Raw genomic sequence first — 25935 nt, 5'->3', positions numbered from 1 at the left:
TTGCCAATTCTCAACTTAGGTGAATTCTACAAAGATTTGCCTGGGTTGTTTTTCTCATGCATTTGAATGGCAGGACTTCAAAGAGTACTGCATGCATCAGAAAGACCAAGATCCTATCCCAGAATCTCTGAAAAGGAAGGTCAAGAATGTACACTTTGAATAATCTCAGGCGAATCTCATGCCCTCTAAAGTTTGAGAACCACCATGTTAGGGTAGATGAAATATTCACATCTGTGACTTACAAATAACAAATACAAAACCATGAACTGAATTTTTGCAAATCATACTATCATTTTGCTGACTAGATGGGTTCAAATCACCAAATCCCTCCCCTACATTTTTCCATATATCGTCCATGTGATTCTACCTTGCCTATGTCATTAGTTCCTTACTCAGTCTTGTCCTTTCATACTTGTACCACTATTATAACCTCCTAAATCTTCTAATATTCCATTCAGTTATAATCACTGAAATAAATGTCAAAATCCAGTTTAATCTCTCAATTATTAAGATAAAAGTTACTCATTGTTTACTGTGGTCATCCCCAAAGTGTAATTGAGTGCAATTAAAACAAAACATCAAATTGTTATTTTTTTATTTAGTGATGCAATTTACATACAATAAAATGCATGTTATCTTCAATGTTTTTGAGCAATTGTATGGACCAATGTAACTACCACCCTTATTAAATCTTTAATTTTATCTTATCCCAAAATACCACAAAATAAGCTTAAATAATTAATATGCAGACTGACTTTGTGGTATGTTTGTAGGGACACAGGCAAGAAGTCTTGAGGGAGGTGAGGCAATTATACAGCGTGGAAGGGTTGACAGATGCTCTTTCCCATCTGTTTGCTTGCAGCACATTGCTGTGGGTTTGGGTTTACATTTGGCAAGTTTAAGTGATCTGTGTTTTGTAGTATTCATTTTCCACAAAGCTAATACTCACAAAATGAATAAGTTGTTGGGAAATTTCTTCAATGAACCTGAGATTAAAGATAACACTAAAAGTAAACACCAAGAAAGTGGTGGGAGACTTACTTCCCATCTCCTAGTGTAAGGGCTTAATCATCAAGTAATTAAATCAAATCATAAAGATTCAAGCAGTCCTGAAATAATGTTAGACTGACAATTTTTAACCTATTAATGGAATTATTGGAAATGTGGGTTTATATCTAATGTAATAAATAATAATCAGTGCTCTATGCAATTATTAAGCATTAAAATATTAACTAATGATAGTAATGCATGTATAATTTTAAATATTAGAGGGCTTACTCAAACTTATTTTTAACGCTTGGGATGAAGGATCAAAACAAATTGTTTAATGAAATAAACAAGAGGGTTCTTGTCTATGAAAAAACAACATACTCGCAAAAAGAAATTACTTGAAGCAGATCAGAAATGGCTGCGGTTTTTTTTGCGTCCCATCAAGGAGCAATCTGTTATCCATCTCTTTGAATCTGAGATGACCTCACTTGCTTTGGGAACTAGATGGTAGTGGAAATGATTCTGTTCGAGTTCCTGGACTAAGCTCGAACCCGCAGCTTTCACTTGTACTCTCTTGGAAGCCAACAACCAATGCTGTAAAGAAGACTACTGAATGAGGGAGGCCAAATGGAGAGAAGGGGCTAGTAACCACCTTGGATGTTCAGTTCCAGCTGAACGCAAGCATTAGAGTAGCCTCAACTACACCATGTAAATAAAGCAGAACTACGCAGTTGATTCCAGTCAACCTACAAGAACAGGAGAAATAATGAATCTTTGTCATGTCAGGTCACTAATCTTTGGAGTGGTTTATTGTACAGTAACAGATCACTAATACACCACCCACTGTCTCTTCAGCTTCCATTTCTCCAAATTTTGCATTGTTTTCATATTTTGACAAATTTTGGTTCACTTCCATTTTCCTGGACTTACCATTTTCCCCATTGGCTGTCGTATGTAAATGACTGGAATAACAAACCAAGTGTTGAGGAGGATAAATCTTTCCTATAAAGCCTGCCCATAAACATCTGTGCCATTACATGAGAAAAAAAATAGCTTCTTACTGTACATATTTGATTTAAGTCACTGAGTTTTGGAGGCTCTTTATAAAAGCATTTCAACTTCGTCCTTTACTAATATATGTCCTACCTATCTCATTACTGTCAATAATATGTTCATCTATGAACTCATTCTATTCTCTAATTTTTAGGGGAATCTATTTTTATGAGTTCCAGTTTTTGTGGCTTATTATTCTGTACAATGTGACCCTTCTGTGCAAAAGTACAAGAAGTTCAAAAAGTGTTCAGAAATTAATAGTTTTCTAAAAGAATTTTCAGAGGAAGCTATAAAAATACGACTGGCATTGATCTCAGTAAATATTACATATAGAGTTGAAGAAACATCTCCCAATAATGTGTGCCATAAAATCAAACTTTTTTTCTCACTTAAAGGATAATAATAATAATAATAATCCACAATACTCCATCTTATTTGCTAGTAATGAGTTCCTGGTAAAAGAGAAAAATAAGCCAGAAATCCAAAAAGAAAAAGAAGAAAATAGTTGCTAATTTGGTGGAGTTTATTTAAAATTAGAGTAAAATTATAGAGAATAGAAGCCATGAAGAAATGCACCATTAGGCTATGTGCTAGGTTACTTAATGTTTAAAAGGCCAGAATGTGGAAAAGGATATTGATACAATCTGTGTGTGTGTGTGTGTGTGTGTGTGTGTGCTGCTTCTCTTACCATTCTTTTATGACTTAGGAAACATGCTTTATTTTTTTCCTAATGGTAATAACAACATCAACTGACATTATTTGAGCACTAACTTTTTCCAAATACTAGCATATTTATATAATTAGATCAAATCCTCCAAACCTTTTATAGAAAGATCAATTTTGATCAACCCCATTTTAAAGAGGAGCAATCTGAAGCAGAGTGGTTAGTAATTTAACTAATATTACATGTTGGCAAGCATTAAAGTCAGAATTTGAACATAGGCAGTAAAAATACAGAAGCTGCATTCTCTACACCTATTATGCCTGCCGTCTAGAAATGTAAGTACTATGAAAGGATATCATTTTACTTAACATAGCTGTGAAAGCAAATTTACTGTTAGAGCAGTGGTTCTCAACCTTCTGGCCCTTTAAATACAGTTCCTCATGCTGTGACCCAACCATAAAATTATTTCCGTTGCTACTTCATAACTGTAATGTTGCTACTCTTATGAATCATAATGTAAATATCTGATATGCAGGATGGTCTTAGGTGACCCCTGTGAAAGGGTCGTCAGACTGCCAAAGGGGTCGCGACCCACAGGTTGAGAACCGCTGTGTTAGAGGTTATGTTCATTCTTTAGGACTATCCACCATCCTACAATTAGAGATTGATGGACCTTATCATTATGTCATTTTTATGCTCTGATTTCTACATTGGTTCCTCATTGCACTCAGAGCAAAATACAGAGATCATTAATATTCAAAACTCCATATTTTCTGACTTCCTCTAATTGCTTACCCCGTTTTATATTACTTTTTCACTCACTACTCTTCAGTGCTCCTGGCCTCCTTGATGTTTCTGAAACAAACCAGGCAAACTCCAGCTTTCATCTCTGCCTTCCCACATATCAACATCCCTAACTCCTTCAACTTCTATAAGACTGTGCTCAAATCTCACCTCTTTAATGAAGCATATCCTGATCATCTTATTTAATACTGCAATTTATTTTGCAACACTTCTTCTGTACTTCCAATCCTGTTCACCCAGCTCTTATATTTTCCATAGCTCTGACCACCATATATCTTTTATAAATACATGTAATTTATTCATTTGTTTATTATATGAATTATTCATTGCCTGTCTCTGCTGCCAGAAAACCAACTTTGCAACATAAGGAATGTGTCTTGCTCCATAGGGTAGTTGCTCTTTTATTTAAAGAAAGAATACATTAAATTTTATTTTTGTTAATCCTCACCTAAATATATTTTTTCCATTTTTTTTAGAGAGAGTGTGAAAGGGAGGGGGAGAGACAGAGAGTTACACCAATGTGAGAGATATACATCGATTGGTTGCCTCCGGCACACTCCCTGACTGGGGCCAGGGGTTTAGCTTGCAAGTGAGGTATACACCCTTGACTGGAATCAAAATCGAGATCCTTCAGTCCACAGGTCAACATTCTAGCCACTGAGCCAAACTGGCTAGGGCAATATATGTAATTATTAAATGTGAAAAACCTTACAAATGCCAGTGGATATCAGCCCACTCTGAGTAACATGCCTCCCCAAGACTATCTTTAAATTTCATCCTTTGGACTTCACACATGCTGCATTATCTATCTATATCATTTGTCTGCCATTTTCTGCCCAGAAATCCATCTTTCTACTGAAATAACTCTTCCTGAGTAATTCTCTTAGAAAACCTTAGCACTCTCCTCCCATAAGCCCACATGATATGTCTCATACTTTATTGATAGTGCTTAAGCTATGCGCATTATTTTACCCTTTGACCTGTTTTCAGTCATATTCTCTATCTCACCTTAGCTTAGAACAGTTAACTCTCACAGTCCTATCTACAGCATCTAGTGCCGTGATTTACATACTCTCAAGCCTTCAGTTAATTACATGAAAAATGCCTGTTTCTGTTTATCTATGACAAGAGTCCAATAGACTTAAAGCAAGCTTATGCTTATGCTCAAAAGAGCTTTTTAAAGATTTAATAGTCTAATCTCAGCCACTGGTGTATGATATATTCTAGAGAACAAAGGCTTTGGACAAAATTACTTGAGTTTTCTCTACTGATAGCATTTTTAAGTAGACTGTAGCATCATATTTTGAAATCTAAGGTCTGTAGGTTGTTGTGTTCTTATGTATGTGTGCATACATGTAGCTGGGGCCTGGGAATAGAAAGAGGTTGAGGGTAATTTGAATTCCATTGAATAGTTATTTTCAAGCATACTTCAAAAGCAACTCTTCCTTTGTAAAGAGACGTATGGTCTGTCTCAGACACATCTGTCTATCCAGAGACTAAAAACCCTGCAAAGCAGCAGCATCCATATTTTAGCAAAAGCACTTCGTGTGGGGAAAAAAGCAATTTTGGGTAACATAATCAAATTCTCATCATTTTTTTCTTTTGGTATAATTAGCAGTATCTGCACAAGGATGGATTAAGACAGCTTCTGTGAAATTTTTCAAGAAAAAATTAGCCAAGGGAATAATGTATTATGTACCCTTGGGCTAATTAGAATCCTTCTCTTTCTCCCATATGGCTCCAAATACCCTTATTTAATCAGCCATATATTTTGAGAATTATGTATCTGCACCCACCAATGATAAAATACTGGTAGAGCAAACAGTGTAAGTTTTTCATTTTCTTTTTCTCAGAGAATTTTTTAGGAGGTGATATTGAAGAAAACACCAATATGTAGATTAATCTCTTATTTTTTTAAAGTTGTTTTACTGCTTCAGTAAAAGTTTTTCTCTTTGTTCTACACATTTCACTGAAACTAATTCTGAGAGAGAAAAAATATCTGTACATTTATTTATACTTAATAATAAAAATAATTTCCAAAAAGAAAATATTTGTTATTAAAGTTGTTTACTCTGATTTGAGACAAGTTTTTTTTTTTCCTACATGATTCCAGAGTGATAACTGAAAGTATAAAGTATTAGCAGATACAAACCAACAAGGATGGAATAGAGGATGCCCGGCCTATCTGATGGCGGCTGAATATTCCGGTCCTGATCAATGGCTTGGATGGGTGGGGTAACGATGATGGGGTTCAGTTCTTCCTGAAAAAGATAAAGTCAGAGAGTTTAGTTCAGCTTCATTCCTAATACCTTATGAAAAATTGACATTCAGGTATTAGAGTGTGGACAGCTAAATGAGAACTGAGCCAGTAGTTTAACTGGATTTAATATTGGTAATATAACACCTTAGGCTGGTTAATTTTGAATCTGAAAAAGCAAGGTGTCCTCCAAGTCAAAATAAAAAGACATAGTAATTACATGCATAGAACTTTATACTAGGAATTTCTCCTAAAAGGAAAGCAAGGGAGAGAGATATCAATAAATTTTGAAGTTTCTCTAGATCATCTTATCAAAAGAAATATAAAACTACCACGTATTGCTATTATCTTTTATTTAAGATTGGCAAGCATTTTTCTATGAAGGACCAGATATTAATGATGTGTAGGCTTTGTCAGGCATACAGTCTCAGTTGCAGCTTCTCAACTTTGCCATTGTAACAGAAGAGCAACAAGTGGACATGACTGTGTTGCAATAAAACTTTAATTATAAAAAGAGTGGTGAATAGGACATAGGTTGTTAACACTGGTACTAGATTATAATGGGTATACTGAAAAAACAAATGTGCACTGTGCAGAGATAAGCTTGGGAAATATTTTATAAAATATAATTTGAAAAAGTTATTCTATTACAGTCTTTTCAGAGGCTTAAGTGTGTTAATTTGCATAATGATTACCTAAGAAGAAGGTATTATCAGCACATTTTCTAGAACCACACATTAACATCTCTTTGAACTAATACCCTTAGTATACAGTTTGGATTTAAGTCTTTGAAACCTTTAGTTCAAATATGTAAGTGGTAATTATAAAGGAAAATAAACTGCATCTCAATATCTGACAGTTTCACGTTCTAACGAATTAGTATACTGTTCTTTTCTATTAGTTCTTCTCAAGTAATAGGCCTTGAAACATATGTACTCTTATACAAAATCAGTAATTTAACAATCCCAGCAGAAACATACAATTCTCGTGGGCTAAGAAAGAGTAATGATATTAAACCATTATTTACGATATTAAATTTTATTGTTACATTATTATTGTTATACATATATATTAAGTATAAGTATACAACTAAGTTATATTAAGTCAGTGGTTCTCAACCTGTGGGTCGCGACCCCTTTGGGGGTCGAATGACCCTTTCACGGGGGTCGCCTAAGATCATCCTGCATAACAGATATTTACATTATGATTCATAACAGTAGCAAAATTACAGTTATGAAGTAGCAACAAAAATAATTTTATGGTTTGGTCACAACATGAGGAACTGTATTTAAAGGGCTAGAAGGTTGAGAACCACTGCATTAAGTTATTGAAGTTGGAATAATTAAAGATAATCATTGACCAATAATTTGGAGCTCTTATATATCTTAGTAGCTCTGTTGAGATCATAATTGCTAATGGGCTCTCAGTGGTTTACATGCTATCAATATTTTACTAAAAATATAGAGCTCTAGGTAGAGATAACTTACCAATGTTCCATTCCCTTCCCTAACTGTGGATTTGGAACTATGAAATGCCAATCAATATCAAATTTACTCAATTAAATCCAGATGACTACTGTTCTCACACAACACTCTTCCTAAACTCTTTCCCTCACTACCTGTTTCTGTGCCTCTTCCTCTCCATTTTACTTTCTCCCTACCCCTTCACCTCTCTACCCCCCCCCCAAACATACCTTTCCAATTATCTGTTGACTTTCTTTATAGTACCCGTATTTCTCTATAAAATGAAAAAAAAAATTCAATGCTGTTCAAAGTACATATGTTTGAATGTAGGAGTTACGGGTTGATCAACTCTTCCTAGCCATTTCTCAAAGGAATCGGATGGTGTCAGCCAATGTCGGCTTATAGCTGAGCTACATTACTCCTGGTTCAACTAGTTAACTCTGCGGTAACTTTTCCAAAAGTGTGAATCTTCTCAGATCTTGAGAGACATTACAAATCTCAGGAGTTTCTGAAATCCCATCTTACTTCCCATGGGTCAGGGCACTATACCAAGGGTTCCTAATTAGACTCCAACTTTTTGAAATAACTTAATTACTTACCTATATTTTTTAGATTGACTCTGAGCTGGTCTGTTAGAGCTAAATGTGAACAGATCATGATGTTAGGCTGTCCCTGCTAATGCCCTTCACTGTGCTTATTGCTGTGGCACTGTTAAGTAGCCAAGACATAAGAGGTATTAGAGTTTTGGCAGTCATGTAGTTTAAAAATCCTCTTTCTATACTATATAAAATTGTTGGAATAAACAATGGAGTTTTAATCACATTCTTTAGAGTTACATAAACAATACAAAGTAAAAATAACATAGCAAACAACCAAGGGGGAGGAAAAAGTGCTAATTAAATTCCTCATTTTTTTTTTCATATGTCATATAGTGAAAACTGAAGAAATAAAAGAAATATGTGTGCTATTTAGAACTGTGTTGATAATCATCAGAAAAATTAAAAATGGAAATAGAAAACTGTAAACATCTCAGGAGAGTTAGTTTGGAAAACTAACTGTAATTGTCTTAAATAACTTATTAGAACTGAAATTTTGTCCTATAATACTAACAGCTAATCTAAAAAACAAAAAAGGTTTTTTCTTATGCTACTATTTATGAGTTTTTCAGAAAAACCAGAGTTAAAGATTAAAATAATACATTCTCAAATATGATTTTGAAGATTATTTCCCAAGGCAATTGTGATATTTGAATCTTGAGAATTTTTGACACTAGTAATACAGTCATATATTATATAATTAGAGGCCTGATGCACAAAGATTCATTCAACAATAGGCCTTCCTTCCCCTAGGTGCTGGCACGGGCTTCCCTCCGGCACCCAGGATCTGGGCCTTCGCTCTTGCCACCACCATCTGCCTTCACTCTGGCCCTGCCGCCATCCTGTAGCTCCCTCCCTCTCATAGCGGGCTTCCTGCCCCTACCCAGCTGCTCCACGCGTGTGCATGTGCGATGACCAGAGGCCTGGAGAGGCCAGGGTGGGGCAGCACGCCTGTGTCGCAACAAGGCAAGCGCGATGACCAGAGGCCCGGAGCGGCCAGGGTGGGGCAGCACGCCTGTGTCGCAACAAGGCAAGCGCCCTCCTCTGGCCGCTGCCGTTTTTTTTGTTGCATCAATTTGCATATTCCCTCCTTGTTGACTATGGGCACTGCCATCTTTGTTGTGAAGTGATGGTCAATTTGCATATTTTGTCTTTATTAGATAGGATGACATTATAATCAACACTGGACTTCATATAAGTTAGTGGTCCCAAAAGAATATAGTGGGGCTGAACAATTCCTATAGCCTAGTGATGTAGTATCCCACCATAACATCATAGTGCAAGTATTTCTAATTTGTGCCTTCTCAGTCTATAATAGTAATAGGGCTGTAAATGCCTGAGGGCACTCATCTGGACCCATGGAGCTGCCCACAGACATAGCCTGTCTTTTTTCTTAAATTTATCTTTATTGTTGAAAGTATTACAGATGTCCCCTTTGTTTGCTTTCCCATTGACCCCCTCCACCCTGCACCCACCCCTCCCAGGACTTTACCACTCTATTGTGTGCATCCCTGGGCTATGCATATATGTATATATGCATATAAGTTCTCTGTTAATCAACTGCCCTCTCTATGCCTAATCCCCCACCCCTGCCTTCCTAATCCCCCAACCCTGTCTTCCCTCTGAAATTCCTGTTTGTTCCATGTTTCTATGTTGCTGGATCTATTTTGTTCATCAGTTGTTTTTGTTTTGTTTTGTTTGTTTGTATCCCATTAGATTTCACATTAGAGTAAGATCATGACATAGTTCCTTTCAAAACCAATGTCATTGTAATTATTTGCAATGTTTACCAAATAGTCCATACTTAATACACTTTTATCAATTTGTATTCTTAGTGAAATATCCAACCTGGTAAGAGATCACTACTCTCAAGTAGACTTGATTCTACCTACTACTAAGAAAATAGTACAGTGGTATTACTAAGAGAACAACATCCTCAATTCTTGTGAAAATGAAAGTAATTCAGAAATGTATTTCTTTTGAAGAGCAGGTTATCTGCATGTGGATAGCAATGACTGTTCCTTATTCTTCTCCTATCCCCCTCATTTCACTTAGCTTCAAATTTTACTGTTTGGATTACAGAGGAACAATACACTGAAGAAATTAGAAACTTACCCATGGCTCAAATTTGCTTGGGTATCCTTAAGGAATAAATCACAATGTTCCTCCATCCTGGTATAATTGTCATAATTACCTCTTTACCTAAAGCTTTATTGGCTTGTGGGCAGAAAATATCTTAACTGTCTCTATAACCCACAACCTAGAGCCTGAGAATTTTCAGCATATTTTCTTAATAAGTTGAATTCCAGAAGATCCATAAAAAAGCCATCCAGATACTAGAAGTCTATTGTACCTTGCCTCAAAAGCAAACATGCTTTCTTTGTAGTCTCTTTTATATATATATATATATATATATATATATATATATATATATATATATATTTGCATATAACTTTTTATTTTACTTTTACTTATTTATCTTTATTGTTGAAAGTATTACAGATGTCCCCTCCCCCTCCATTAACTCTCTCCTCCCCTCGTCCCCCTCCCCAAGCCTCCACTGCACTATTGTCTATGTCCAGGGGTTATGCATATATGCATATAAATTCTGTGGTTAATCTCTTCCCGCCCTCCCCTCACTCCCCTACTCTCTGAAAACCATAAGTCTGTTGTACGCTTCCATGTCTCTGGATCTATATTATTGGTCAGGTTATTTTGTTACTTAGATTCTACATATACGTGAGAGCATGTGATATTTGTCTTTCTCTGACTGGCTTATTTCACTTAGCATAATAATCTCCAGGTCTCTCTATGCTGTCTCAAAGGGTAAGAGCTCCTTTTGTTATAATTGCATAGTATTCCATTGAATAAATATACCAAAGCTTTTTTTTAATCCACTTATCTACTGAGGGCACTTGGACTGCTTCCGGATCTTAGCTATTATAATTAATGCTGCTATAAACATAGGGGTGCATATATTCTTTCAGTTGAATAAGAGTGGTGAAAATGGACATCCCTGTCTTGTCCCTGATTTTAAAGGAAATGTTTTAATTTTCCCCATTGAGTATGATGTTATCTGTGGTTTTGTGATATATGGTCTTCATTATGGTGAGGCTAGGGGTCCAGTGCACAAATTCATGCACCTTGAAAGGAACTGTGGGCCACGAGTCTGCAGTGGGCACAGGGGCGGGTCTTAGCCCATCCTCCATGCCCCCACCTGGCCCCTCCTGCTGTGGCCCCCCAGTCCCGTCTGCCAGCAGCCCTGTACCCATCACCACTGCTCCCCTGCTCACCTGCTCCACCATCCCACTGCAGTCAACACCCACCATGTTCTGCGCTCTGCTGCCTGCTGCCAATGCCTGCCATGTTCTGCAGGTGCCCCTTGCTGGTCAGTGCATGTCATAGCGACTGGTCATTTTGTTGTTCAGTTGTTCTGTTGTTCAGTCTATTTGCATATTAGGGTTTTATATTTATAGATATGTTCCTTCTTTTCCCACTTTGCTGAGAGTTTTTATCATAGATGGGTGCTGGATTTTGCCAAATGCTTTTTATGTATATACTATAGGCCTGGTGCTCAAAAATTTGTGCACTAGAAGGGGTCCCTCAGCCCGGCCTGTGCCCTCTCACAGTCTGGGACCCCTTGGGGGATGACCACCTGCTGGCTTAGGCCTGCTCCCCAGGGCAGTCAGACATCCTTCTGGTATCCCAGGAGCCCTTGGGGGATGTCCACTTGCCAGCAAGAAGCAGGCCTAAGCTGCAGTTGGACATCCTTAGTGCTGCTGAGGAGGGGGGAGAGGTTCCCACCACCACCACCACTGTACTGGCAGCCATCAGCCTGGCTTGTGGCTGAGCAGAGATCCCCCTGTGGAGTGCACTGACCACCAGGGGGCATCTCCTGCATTGAGTGTCTGTCCCCTGGTAGTCAGTGTGTGTCATAGTGACCAGTCATTCCCAGTCTTTCTGCTGTTAGGGTCAATTTGCATATTACCCTTTTATTATATAGGATAGAGGCCTGATGCATGGGTGGGGGCCGGCTGGTTTTCCCTGAAGGGTGTCCCAGATCAGAGTGGGGGGACCTGCTGGGTTGCCTGGCCAGTCTGGGTGAGGGGCTCATGGCTCTTTGAAGGCTGGCTAAGCCCCCAGCCACCCAAGCTCCCAGTGAAGGCTGGCTGGAAGCAGGTATCTGGGATTTATTTATCTTCTATAATTGAAACTTTGTTGCCTTGAGCGGAGGCCACAGCCAGCTCAGGGCAGGCCAGAAGCTTGGCTTCTTCCATCGCTGGGGCAACCAAGCCTCCTCCTTGTTCCAGCTCCATGGATGCCGGCCACCATCATGGTTGGGTTAATTTGCATATACTTGCTCTGTTTGGCTGGTCGGCATGGCTTGGAGTGTAACAGAGGTATGGTCAATTTGCATGTTTCTCTTTTATTAGATTAGATTGATATGATTATGATTTTTATTCTAAATTTTGTGTATGTGATGTACCATGTTAATTGACTTGCACTATTGAATCCCAGGAATAAATTGCACTTTACCATGGTGTGTGATCTTTTTAATGTATTGATGGATCTGGTTTGCTAATATTTTATTGAGGATTTTAGTGTCTACATTCATCAGGGATGTTGGCCTATAATTTTCTTTATTTGTAGTGTCCTGATCTGGTTCTGGAATTAGAATAATGCTGGGCTCAAAAATGAGCTTGGGAGTCTTTCTTCCTCTTGAATTTTTGGAATAGTTTGAGGTTAGGTGTTAGTTCTTTTTTGACCTGTGAAGTTTAGGATTGTATGTGTGTAGGTGAAAACTAGATATTTGAAAGACATGCATTGACTTAAAAAAAGAAATTAGATCTCTAAAATTTTGGATTTATGGAAAATTAAGCACAAAATTAAGGGAGATGAAGATGATACAATGCCAAACAAGGAAATACTATCTAACTGCATTTGTTAATGTTTCTAATGAACATGAACACACACACACACACACACACACACACACACACACACACCACAAAACTACCACCCTTATAAATAACATTTGAGAATTCAGAACCATGCTACTATTTTTTTATATTATATTTTCTTTAAGAATTATTTTGGATTCCTGTATTCAATTACATATATAGCTATAGGCTTAGATATAGATAGTAAAGTTTTATTGGTTTATGTTTAGATTTTATTTTGATTTATTGGTTTTAAAGGTCATGTCTAAATATATATCATGATTTAGTTATTTTTAAAGTAGTTCATTTTTACTCAACAGTCAAGTGACATGTCTTTGAAGTTTTTTTCAGTAAAGTATGTGAGTTCTTTTATGTAAGAATATTAATTACTTCATAACTGAAAATTTGACTAAATTTCAGGTTCTCTAATCATAAACATTTCCTCCATTTGCAAACCTTCCTCTATTGTCTTCTATCTTCAATTACTAGGGATAATAAATCAAAGTTCTACCTAATATTTGGTTCCTTTAACTTTTTTTTTAATTTGGTAAAAATTTGCTTTTGTCTTGAAATAAACATAGGATATTGTAATTTCCTAAAGTATTAGTCTCTTTTTTTTTTTAATATATTTTATTGAGTTTTTACAGAGAGGAAAGGAGAGAGATAGAGAGTTAGAAACATCGATGAGAGAGAAACATCGACCAGCTGCCTCCTGCACACTCCCCACTGGGGATGTGCCCGCAATCAAGGTACATGCCCTTGACTGGAATCGAACCTGGGACCTTTCAGTCCGCAGGCCAACGCTCTATCCACTGAGCCAAACCGGTTTCGGCAGTATTAGTCTCTTTACCTTAACTTTGTTTCATGCTTTGAACACTTTCAATATGCATGCATAAGGGCTTTGTAAAATTCCAATGGATTTTTTTCTTTCTACTATATCTTTGTTATTGCAGTAGCTCACACTGCCTGTTTTCTTTATTAACACAAATTGATTATACTTTTATCTTTCCATCTGATATTCATTGTTCCATTCCCCCTGTCAATTATTCTGTAGTCTAGTAGAATTCTCAAACATATAATGGTGTACTTCAATATGGTAAGAATATTCTTTTTTTTTTAAAATATATTTTATTGATTTTTTACACAGAGGAAGGGAGAGAGATAGAGAGTTAGAAACATCGATGAGAGAGAAACATCGACCAGCTGCCTCCTGCACACTCCCCACTGGGGATGTGCCCGCAATCAAGGTACATGCCCTTGACTGGAATCGAACCTGGGACCTTTCAGTCCGCAGGCCAACGCTCTATCCACTGAGCCAAACCGGTTTCGGCAGTATTAGTCTCTTTACCTTAACTTTGTTTCATGCTTTGAACACTTTCAATATGCATGCATAAGGGCTTTGTAAAATTCCAATGGATTTTTTTCTTTCTACTATATCTTTGTTATTGCAGTAGCTCACACTGCCTGTTTTCTTTATTAACACAAATTGATTATACTTTTATCTTTCCATCTGATATTCATTGTTCCATTCCCCCTGTCAATTATTCTGTAGTCTAGTAGAATTCTCAAACATATAATGGTGTACTTCAATATGGTAAGAATATTCTTTTTTTTTTAAAATATATTTTATTGATTTTTTACACAGAGGAAGGGAGAGAGATAGAGAGTTAGAAACATCGATGAGAGAGAAACATCGATCAGCTGCCTCCTGCACATCTCTTACTGGGGATGTGCCCGCAACCCAGGTACATGCCCTTGACCGGAATCGAACCTGGGACCTTTCAGTCTGCAGGCCGATGCTCTATCCCCTGAGCCAAACCGGTTTCGGCAGAATATTCTTTTGTTAACCAGGTTAATAAACAACGCAGAGTACTAACCACTATACGATCACGGCGAGCTACCGGAGCCTTAACCAGGTTAATACAGTCTGAGTCTTGCCTTTCAAGTGAGCTAGCTTCAGTGAGTGAGCTTCCCCCTTTCTGATCTATAAAATAAAGAAAGTACTATTACCTTCTTTACTAAGAGATTTGGTAACTAACTAAAGAAATGCTTGTAAAAACCTACTGAAAAACTCCTAGCAAGTTAAAAACTGTATTAGTTATTGTTAGTTACTAACAATATTGCAATTTTTGGTTTTATGTTTTCTATCTTTAATCTCTTTAATTTTATTATTTCAGTTATGTTTTTCCTTCTCTATCAGTATGTTTATTTCTTCTTTATTGAGTTTTACTTGCAACTCATACTTTTTAAAAATAAATAACTTGTATTTTTTCCAATAAATCTTCTTAAAGACTTTTTTCTCTTTTTATCGTTAATATAAAATGTTCTCCTCAAGCCCTGGTTGGTGTGGCCCAGTTGTTTGATCATCCTCCCATGCACCAAAGTCACTGGTTCAATTCCTGGTCAGGGCACATACCGGAATTGAGGGCTGGATTCCCAGTAGGGAGTATGTAGGAGTTAGCTGATCAGTCTTTCTCTCTCTCTCCTTCTCCCTTCCTTTCTCTATCTCTAAAATCAATAATAACATATTTTTTAAAAAATGTTCTCCTCAAATGCTACAGAATCTTTCATGTTCTTCAAGTATGTTTGAATAGTATCTGAGACAGATGACGGATGCCTGTGCAATTGGAAAGCTCCCATGTTTCTGTGGTAGTTACCTGAAAATCAACCTTTATCACTGTCTGAACTTTTTTTTCCACCCTCTCTTTCAAGACTGCAGCATCTTATACTACTACGGACATAGATTCCTTGTTTTTAGTATTGATGCAACTTTTCATCTTTTTTTATACCCCGACAAGTATTTCAGTAAAGCCATGAATAAAGATAAAGCAGATACCCAAAGCTATCTGCCATATCAATCAAGACCTTTTTACTCTCGGTTTATGAGCAGGAAAATGACAAGGTAAAAGAGGTGTTAGATAAAGCTACGTTTTTATCTGTGAATAAGATTGACACTTTGAGGTAAATATTTCTACTCCAACTTTTCCCAATAGAAGGATAATTGCTCATTTCTCACTATTCTCGCATTATTCTTTCACTTGCATTAGACTGTTGCTCAGAACTTGCACATTCTCAGTTTATCACAGTATATTATAGAGCAGTGCAGTCCAGAGGAAAGCAGGCTGCCCTCAGAGCGAGAAAGACCAAAGTCTGAAATTATGTTCTAAGCTTATTAAGTATATGAATACTTAATCTTTTTGAAATTCAGTATTCTAAGTGCATAATAGTAACATTAATTTATATCAAATTATATGAATTAATGTCATACTCATTTAATCACAGAGCTCTTCTCAACTTAAAATAAAGTAACTTTTTAGGCTCCCTTGCAGTAACTGTCCCAGATTAACATTCAATAAATATCAGTTGTTAAAGGTCTAATTATTCTACTTATGTGTTCTGAAATAGGCTATATAAATACATTAAACAGGACCATTATTATCTCTCGCATTGTAGCGACTTACATGGAATCTTATTGGTTAGACATTTATTCCATATGAGAATATCAAAGTTATGACATTTTTCCTACATATTTTTGGGTGTTTCTTGACAAAGTAGACTTTATGGTCAGCAGATTAAAAAACTACTGTTAATAGTAATAATAATGATAATATCTTTGACAAAGCACAATGCCTGGCACCTTGTAGATGCTTCATGAACATTAAGGATCTTGGCAATTTGGTGACAGCAGTGAATCATATCTTTTATTCATTTATAGTTCTATATAATGCATAGTACAGACCATATAATAATTGATCCGCAAAATGCACTCTAGCTGTTTGAAGTAATGACATGGTTTACAGTGTCACTTATGGAATCATTCCTGAACTTTGCCACAGGGTGAACTGTGTTAGCTAGCAGTAGCATTTAGCTTCTGTGTTTGTTTCCCTGGTTTCCAAATTCTGCTCTTACAATGTTATTGTGAATTGAATGGAAATTCAAATTTCAATGAAAAAGAATTTCATTTTCAGATGCTTCTAAGAAGGTGGATATGTTCACTATGAAATGTTTATTGCAAATAATAATTCATAGTATTATTTTGATATTTGAGCCCTATGTATCCCTATCTGCAAGTTATTGTAAAATGGAGACTTGTCAAGAACATTGATAAACTATTTTATTATTTAAAAACAAAAATATAAATTGTTTTTGTTGTCTTATAAATCTGGACTAATGAAGAAACATTAGTGATTAGTAGCTTGATTTTTATATGCACAATTTAACTTTTAGAAATATGTATTAACTAATTTTGTCATCTTTATTTATATTAAAATATTTATAGGTATACATTAAATTTTGCTAATAATTAAATGGCATAAGGAATTTTTCATGACTTTTTAAGAAACTATTAGTGCATTACTTTTTAACCTGGCTCATAGATATCAAATAATGCATTTTTAATTTAGCAGACCCTATAGACATATAATACTAGCTAGAGAAAAAGATGTTAATGGCATTTTCCCATTATATTTAGTCTGATATGTTGAAATTCTTAAACATAGAATCCACTTGTGGATCAGCTTTAGGAAAAGTAGACTAGCAGTAATTGTACTCACACTCCCAGTATGCTTATGAAATTAATAAAATGGGAACTATTTATAAGTAATTTTTGAAGAACAGTATCACCATGCATATTATATCCCAGGTATTGAAAAGACTAAACTTATCCTATTGGGTGTTGATTTGGAACATAAAATACTTTAAACTTTTGATTCCTTTCATGTTATTGAATGTTGGGTGAAGAAAAAGCAGCATCCTTTTGTAACCAATAGGACCTAGGCCTCACCCCAAAGTTATTCTGCATGACCTAAACAGTGAGGAGAAGAAGTGTAAAGATTATGCAAGCCTTCTTTTAACACACAGAAAATTTACAGAACAACACTCAAATGGAAATTCACAGCAGGATACACCAGTACAATAAGGTTCTAATGCTTTATAGAACTGTATCACCTGAATTTCTTAAAAATATAAGGTGAGCAAAAAATAAAGGTTCTCTTTTTGTGATAGATAGACTTGGCGGGTTTGTATCTACCTCACTGAACAGTAAAAACACTTGCCAGAACACGTCTGATAACAGCCTATATCATTATTTCCCATGCACACTTTAGTGCTGAACTCCCACAGCTAGCTTCTGAATCACAAACAGAATATAAAATTTCCCAAAATGAAACCATTTGCAACACTTAATTCCTTTAGCATTCTGAAGGACCCAGGAAGACTTGGTTCATTTAGTGGAACCACAAACTGAACTTGTTTTCCATGTTTGAAAGGAGTATGACCCAGGCTTGTATTCAGACTTCTATTTTTCCTTGAAGTAGGACTACTACCTTAAACCACTACAGGGGAGCCTTTGATAACTCTGGATGCTGATGCCTGCAGGGTACTGATAGATGCTTCATAAATCTTTTTTTCAAGTGGCATTCTTGATACGTGCCCCCAGGGTCTCTTGGAAACATCTGCTAAACTTTTCAATTTTTTCTCCAGAAGTTCAGTGTAATAGTTTTTCTCCCCTGTTGTCAGCAGTAAGTTTGTCTTTCCCATAGAATGCATTTATTTCCCGCTGTATTGACCATAACACTTGCATTGGAAGCATTTGTTTAAAATTAAAAAGTAAAAACAAAAATGCAGTTGTTGGGCTAGATCTCAGAAAGCGAATATAATCATAATGCATTTGGATAGCTCTAAATAATCTGAATTTTGGAAAAATACCTCAGGAAAATTTTATATACAACTACAGGCCCGGTGCACAAAATTCATGCAGGGGAATGGGGGCCTCAGCCAAGCCTGCACCCTTTCACAGTCCAGGAGCCCTCAGGGGATGTCTGACTACATTTTAAAAAAAATCACCCTGTACTTAATTTTCTTACTAACTCCTCCTTTTAAAACCTTTTAAAAACCCCTCAGTCTCACATTCTGTTTCTTCTTTTTATTTAACTACTAGAGGCCGGGTGCACAAAAATTTGTGCACTCGGTGTGGGGGGGATCCCTCAGCCAGGCCTGTGCCCTCTAACAGTCTGGGACCCCTCAGGGGATGACCACCTGCTGGCTTAGGCCCGCTCCCCAGGGGATTGGGCCTAAGCTGGCAGTCAGACATCCCTCTGGCAGCCCAGGAGCCCTCGGGGGATGTCTACTTGCCAGCAGGAAGCAGGCCTAAGCTGCAGTCGGACATCCTTAGCACTGCTGAGGAGGCGGGAGAGGCTCCCACCACCACCGCTGTACTGGCAGCCATCAGCCTGGCTTGTGGCTGAGCAGAGATCCCCCTGTGGGAGCGCACTGACCACCAGGGGGCAGCTTCTGCATTGAGCGTCTGCCCCCTGGTGGTCAGTGTGTGTCATAGTGACCAGTCATTCCCAGTCTTTCTGCTGTTAGGGTCAGTTTGCATATTACCCTTTTACTATATAGGATAGAGGCCTGGTGCATGGGTGGGGGCTGGCTGGTTTGCCCTGAAGGGTGTCCCAGATCAGGGTAGGGGTCCCGCTGGGGTGCCTGGCCAGCCTGGGTGAGGGGCTGATGGCTGTTTGCAGGCTGGCCACAGCCCCTTCAGGCTGGGGGGTCCTGCTGGGGTTCCTGGCCAGTATAGGTGAGGGGCTGATGGCTGTTTGCAGGCTGGCCACAGCCCCCAGCCACCCAAGCTCCCATCCTATCGCATCCTATCCTACCTCCCCTGGGCCTCACAGCGGCCTGGGCAGGGGGTGGGGACACAGCTGCTGAACTGTTGTTACGTGATGGCGTCCTGGACAATTTGCATATCCCTCTATTATTAGTATAAATAACAATTTATGTGAATCACATACCCTTCTAATTATTTCTTACAACCCTTTCTTCTTTGGACATTTCTTTCTTTCTCCACCTTCTTAAATAAGACAGAGATGATGGGAAATGTCTCACAGGAAAAAGTATATGCATATTACCTCTTTTATAACCTTACCTCTTTTATGACTCTTTACATTACATTTAAACTTGTACTGGCCAACTTTCACAACTTAGGACTTCCTTAGGTGTTCCTTTTATTCTTATGGTTGCAAACCATGATTGCAACACTTGTGATGAAATATTTCCAAATCTCAAAATATGAATAATTGGGCAGCACACTTTCAGAATCCTTTTGCTAAGTTCATATGCAAAAATGCCTTTCCCAAATAAAGTATTCAAACTAGTAGGAAGGTTTCAAAAGACATCCACAGACCCACAACTGAACTGAATGTATATGTTATTTTTCAACTGAATTCAGTTAAGTGGTGAACAAGTGCAGTAACAAGTAGATGAGTAATTAAGTACAGTGAAAAATGAAGTTTAAAATGGAAAAAGAATTTAAACTATTTCATAATGACCTAATTTAAAAAGCAACGACAGGGGATTAAAAACAATTAAATTTACTTGAAAAAGGAATCAGATGATCAGCTTTACTTAGAAAATACTGGAGCTAGTTTGTCATAATCAATTTAACACACAGCTACTTATTCAAAGAAGGAAAAAGATGGAAAGTAGAATAACACTTATTGTGCCTGACTCTATATATTTAATTTTCATAAAGGCATTGTTACAAAACCTCTCAAAAATCTCCAGAGTGGTATAGTTTAGGTCAGTATCTGACTTTAAAGGCTGGTTTTTGAAACCCTTTGACTTTCCACCCTTATGTGGGTGAGGCCACTATTTCTGGTCCTTGTTTTCCTGCCTGACTGTACCTCCCACTACTGTGTCTCTCATTCACAGACCACTAGCATCTCTGGCTTTCTTTTTCTCTGCTTTTCAAAATATTTTAGTGGCAAATTAAATAATAATAATAAGAGAAACTTTTCTTTTTTGTAATATAGGTCTGCCAATCAGCTGAATGGAATTATTTTCGTGAGGAAGGTAAGATTTCATTTAATTTGGGTTCAACCTTAGTGTTATTTATCATAGGATAGATTGCAAATGTTTATCTGTAATATATATATAGATTTTTTTTCATGGGCCTACCAAAAACAGGCATCAGTCCAGACTTGGCCAATGGGCTGTAGTTTGCTAACACATGGCCCAATTCCTGAAGTCTACATCCTGAAGGTTGGTATTGAGAGTGTTTCCAAGATGTGGCTACAGCTTTTCATCCACATTTCTCACTAATTCCATTCATATGCTGCTTTACCCAAACTAAGGTATTCATCCTATCTATTAATCACCTGCAGTCCCCAGTCTGCTCCTTTGTTCACCTCCCATCAAATAGTTCAAGGATCTGCTCAAATGCCACCTCCTTTTTGAGATTTTTTCCCTGAATCTGCATCTAGAATGGATCCTTTCTTCCTCTGAATACACGGAGAACCGGTATTGCCTATTTCCAGTCAGCCATTCATGCTTTATTTCTCATACTAGACCCTGAGGCCCTTGAGCACAAGAACTGCGCCTTGTTCATTTCTGTGACTGCCTCAGTACATTAGCACGGACAGATATGCAACGGATAGTTCATGACTGAACACGGAGGGGGAACGATTCACATTCGAGGCTTCCTGGTGTTGTTCCCTCATCCTCTCTCCCACTCCCAACCCGTTTGTAACTAAGCTAGCTCCCTGTGTTAAATTATTTTCACTTCACTATGTGGCATGTGCTCTGTTTCTCTCACTGGACCCTGACAGATATAATTAATCTAAGTACTGCATATAAAACCGGGAGAATTACTGCCACTCAATCATCCATTAAATTACAAGGAAGTAGAGCACTGAGACTAACAAGTCCCTAAAGCAGTACGTTAAATAGGAGTTTTCTACACGATATATTTTTCTTAATAAAATATGGCAAACGTTTCTATTTCTGGGGTTTTTGCATTTGTTATTTCTTTAGCCTTCTATCTCATAATGCAGATCCCAACTCAAAAGCCTCTTCCTCAGAGAAGCCTTCCCTGACTCCTCGACCTAAGAAAACTCCTTCATTTATTCACATTCATGAGTTCATATTATTCACTACATGTCATGCTCTTTAGAAAACGTCTGATGTCTGAAATTATCTCATTGATAATTTATATACAATAATGATTTATGCGGCTCTCATACCTTCTAATCTATAATTTCTGAAAACCCTTCCTACTTCGGACCTTTCTTTCTTTCTCCACCTTCTTAAACAAGACAGATAAAGTATAAGTTTTGGTCTCTGTAAACTAAAATGTAAGTTTCCTGGAGGTATATGATCACAATCTCTATTTCACTAGCTCCACACACACAAAAAAAATGTCTAGCAATAAAAGTCTTAAATTGTCTTGTAATAAAAGTCTTTCTCTCTCTCATTCTGGTAGATAGACAGTGATATAACATATATCTGATGGACTGATTTCTCTCTGGACGGTAAAAGACAAGCTTTCCCTTGCCAGGGAGATTAAAATATATTATAAGACAAGATCAACTAATATGTGTGATAGCTAATAATTAAAAACAGTGCATCCTAGGTAGCACTAACTTCCTACTAGAGTTATACGGAAGGCAGGGGATTGGGTGATAACTGTGGACCTGAATAATGCGAATACTACTTCATATTTCTGCAAAGTTTTACAGCCCATAGTGTATTTTATTTCAAATGAGCCTCACAGGAACCATATAATGTGAAGAGAATTATCCTTTTTATTTTATAGAGAGAGGTTAAATTACATCAAAAGCATAAATCCAGCAGTGAGATAAAGCTCCCTAAAGAAGATAGGACTTGTGAAAATACTACTCTCTTTTGTTTATTTTTTAGAAATGCGAACAACTTTTAATTGTGAAAAAGTAGGCCACATGAAGAGACAAAAATAAAAGAGCATGCCACTGTTACAACATGCATTATATTGGTTGGTATTTAGCTTGCTGAAAGCATCATAGACTATTTCCTAAAATGAGAACATTTATTGGTTTGCATGTAAATGGGTGGAGGGTCTATACATATGCTTTCAGGATAATCTTGTAAATCAATGGAGCTACAGTGAGATGTCATAAAATATATTTAGCCACGGATTTAAAATAAATCAGATGACAGGAGCATTTGTTTTCAAACAGCATACTGGCCAAACTGACATCAAATGGAAGAAAACAATTTTTGCCTGCTTGTATGAGCAACTATTCAATTTGAACGTGTTGAGGGATAACTTCTGTATGCATAGTCTTGTGAATGGGGCCCGGGTCAGAACTGACCTATTAGATGGCATCTGTTTAATATTAAAAGAGCCCAGAGATAAAAACAAAAACAAAAAACAAACAAACAAAAAAACAACAAAACCAATCTCAGAGGGTTTACATGTAAAAGATAATTGGTCAATTAGTAAATTCAAAGTCCCTTGGTGATTCTTTTCCTTTTTTGGGACATCTTTCTGTGCTCTGATTTTTACCCAGTATTCCAGAGCCACTTCTGTCAGTGATGAAAAACTAGAAACAAGGTTGCTTAGATACAACAAATCCTGGATAGCCAAGGGGAAGCTGAAGGTCAAAGAGTGAATTAGATTGATGTCTTGCTCTTGTTTGAAAATAGAATTTATTTGTTTTGCTGACAGCGTAGGAAAATATGGACAGCGAAGGAAGGGAAGACATTATTTTGGCTATAGAATGAAATTCACTAAGAAATCACAGCTATAAGAAGCACAGTGACTATTATTATAATAACAATACACTTAGAATAGAGGGACTGTGAAACTAAACTAGAAGAAACTGTACTGTTTCTTCTACCCAAGTAGATTGAGAATTTCAGTTGAGAAAAAAATCCCAAACTAACCTTAAGTATAAGTGACTGCTACTGCTTAAGCAGAATTACATCATAATACTGGTTTTGCTGCAGAGCCAGAAGTACAATGAAGCTAAGTTCTGAGCTCTCTATACAAACAACCTTTACGTATAAAGTGAACAACACAGATAACTCCTTAAATTTATATTGTGAACATTTGTTTCTTAACTTAGTATTTTCTAATAAAACTAGAATAATTTGATAAAATAAATAAACAATAGAATAATAACACATCATCTGGCTAAAGTCCCACAATACAAAAGGGAAAACATTTTTCAATAATTTTATAGGCATATTTACCCAAACATCTTACCTGGAAAATAATACCACGAAACTCTATTTTAACACTATAGCTCGCATGACAAAATCCTGATATAAAACATTTAAGAACCTCTTTATTTTCCATTTAGCATTTGTGTTCCTTAATTTTACTTGAAATAAAAAGTGTGCTCTCTAATATGAGCAAATTAAAATAACACTTTGCTTTTTTGTCATATATCCTTTAAAATTTTCTTGTTCACTTTAAATCTTACATAATGTTTACATTATAGAAAGCTTCTTGAATAATGATAGAACTTCTGCATTTGAGAAGACAGTGACCTAGAATCACATTAAAAGTAACCTTTGCCATATGGAATGTTGCCGGGAGGCTAAAAGATTCACTTTTAAAACATGACAAATTGCACTTCATATAATAGGTCCGACTACACAGGCCACAGCTTTGGAAAGAATATTACTTTCAACACTGGTCCTCTTGCCAATGTACTGTGTTCCTCTCCTTGCCCCTGTCAGAAGTCACCTCCACTTTAGCTAGAGCTGTGTCCTGAGGGCTCTGAATGTGTTCCAAATCAGGATGCATTTTGTTTGTGGTGGCAGCATAAAGATGGGAAGGAATTATCATGGATAGTACAGGAAAGTCACATCAACGTAAGGGCGAAGTGAATGTAACCGATTTCAAATGTGCAGATCAGGAAAGTAGTTATATTGCGCTAACTGAGATGGAGACAGAGAGGGGATAATAAAAGAGATAAGAAGCAACTAGAGGGAGAGTAACATGGAGTAATTTGAGTAAAGTTCAGCAAGTTTTAATTATAATTCTTACAACTTTCCATTAATATGGTGGGCCACTGAAATGAGCCAAGGTGGAATGGACAAGGACATTGCTATAGATTGATTCCTCTCTGGTGTTTCCTGAGACCTAGAGGAAGCTGTAGGACATAGAAACTCATCCTCTATGTTCCATTCTTGTAGCACTTTCAGAAATCCCTGGGTCAAGGGGCAAGAAGCAATCACTATAAGGTTTGGTCCTTTCTAGAAAGAGATCAAAGAAATGAAAATGATGATTATTCTGTAAGAAATATAAATACAACCTAATCTAGACTAAAATAAATTTTTTCCTCAGAATTGTAAAGCTGAAGATTGCATTTCTGTGATAGTGTCAGGAGCATGGCTGCTAAATTTATGCCAAAAGAAGCAAGGACAGCCGTGGGAAACACAGGAACCAGGTACTTCGATTTATTTGAAGGATCATTACTTACATGACAGCAATGATATTTGCAGGTAAAATAAATTCACAATAAGCTTTTAAACAAATACTGAAGGATAAATAATATTTCATAATACAATAAATACCAGATTACCATATATCAGATTAATTTTCCCTGTTAAAAGTATTATAGGGTTGGGGGGTTATGGGGGGATAAAGACACATAATAATACCTTAATCAATTAATCAATAAAGAAATTTTAAGAAAGATAAAAAATGTTCAATCTTCTTAGTAATAAAATAAATTTAAATTAAAAAAGTTATTATAGGTTTGTCACCATTATGATTTATATACATGTCCATTCCTAGGAAACCCATTAACTGTTCTTTAAAATGCTTGATTTGTATGTAGCTGAGGGTTACTAATGCAAGGTTATTCTTATTAAATGTATTCTTTATATTAATTTAATAGGATTTTTGGATATTCAGATATACCGTCATATCATTGCCAAAATTTGCCTCTTTAATCTATGTTTACTTTCTTAAAATTTATTAAATATATTTGAACTTTCAAAACTGTCTTAATATGGTTTTAATGTGTATTTCTGTGTTGATTTTTATGCTCTATGTTTTCAATGGCTTTTGGTTTCATTGTTTATAATGATGACTTTTATTGGTTTTGACAGTTAACCTTTGTAATATGTAAGCAGTTACTTTATGAGCATTCTTTCTATTTGAATTTTGACTATGTTAATGGCCTTAGACTTTTAGATACAAAAAATCTACAAAATATTTGGAAACCATTTAAGTAAAATTATAAAGAAAAAAAAATTAGAATGAAATGTAAATCACTACATATCTTTGAAAGCTTATCTATACCCAATGAATAAAAATCAATAGCAAATGTCTATTACAAAGAAGGTGAAGAGATTAGCCAAAAAGGTGTTATATATTTTGCATAGTAGGCCCTAG

The 25935-nt window shown here is 36.6% G+C and overlaps 1 protein-coding gene across 1 annotated transcript in view; it reads right to left on the bottom strand.

The window, feature by feature from the left end:
* PCDH15 (protocadherin related 15) overlaps positions 1–25935 on the bottom strand; it is a 1196276-nt gene that overhangs the window by 286319 nt on the left and 884022 nt on the right. Inside the window, exon 13 of the mRNA XM_081104785.1 lies at positions 5664–5772. Within this exon, the coding sequence (XP_080960911.1) occupies positions 5664–5772 (109 nt within the window). The remainder of the gene's footprint in view (positions 1–5663; positions 5773–25935) is intronic.

This window comes from Myotis nattereri (assembly GCF_964212035.1).
Source record: "Myotis nattereri genome assembly, chromosome: 13".
NCBI lineage: Eukaryota > Metazoa > Chordata > Mammalia > Chiroptera > Vespertilionidae > Myotis > Myotis nattereri.
This window is presented reverse-complemented; position numbering and strand designations above follow the sequence as displayed.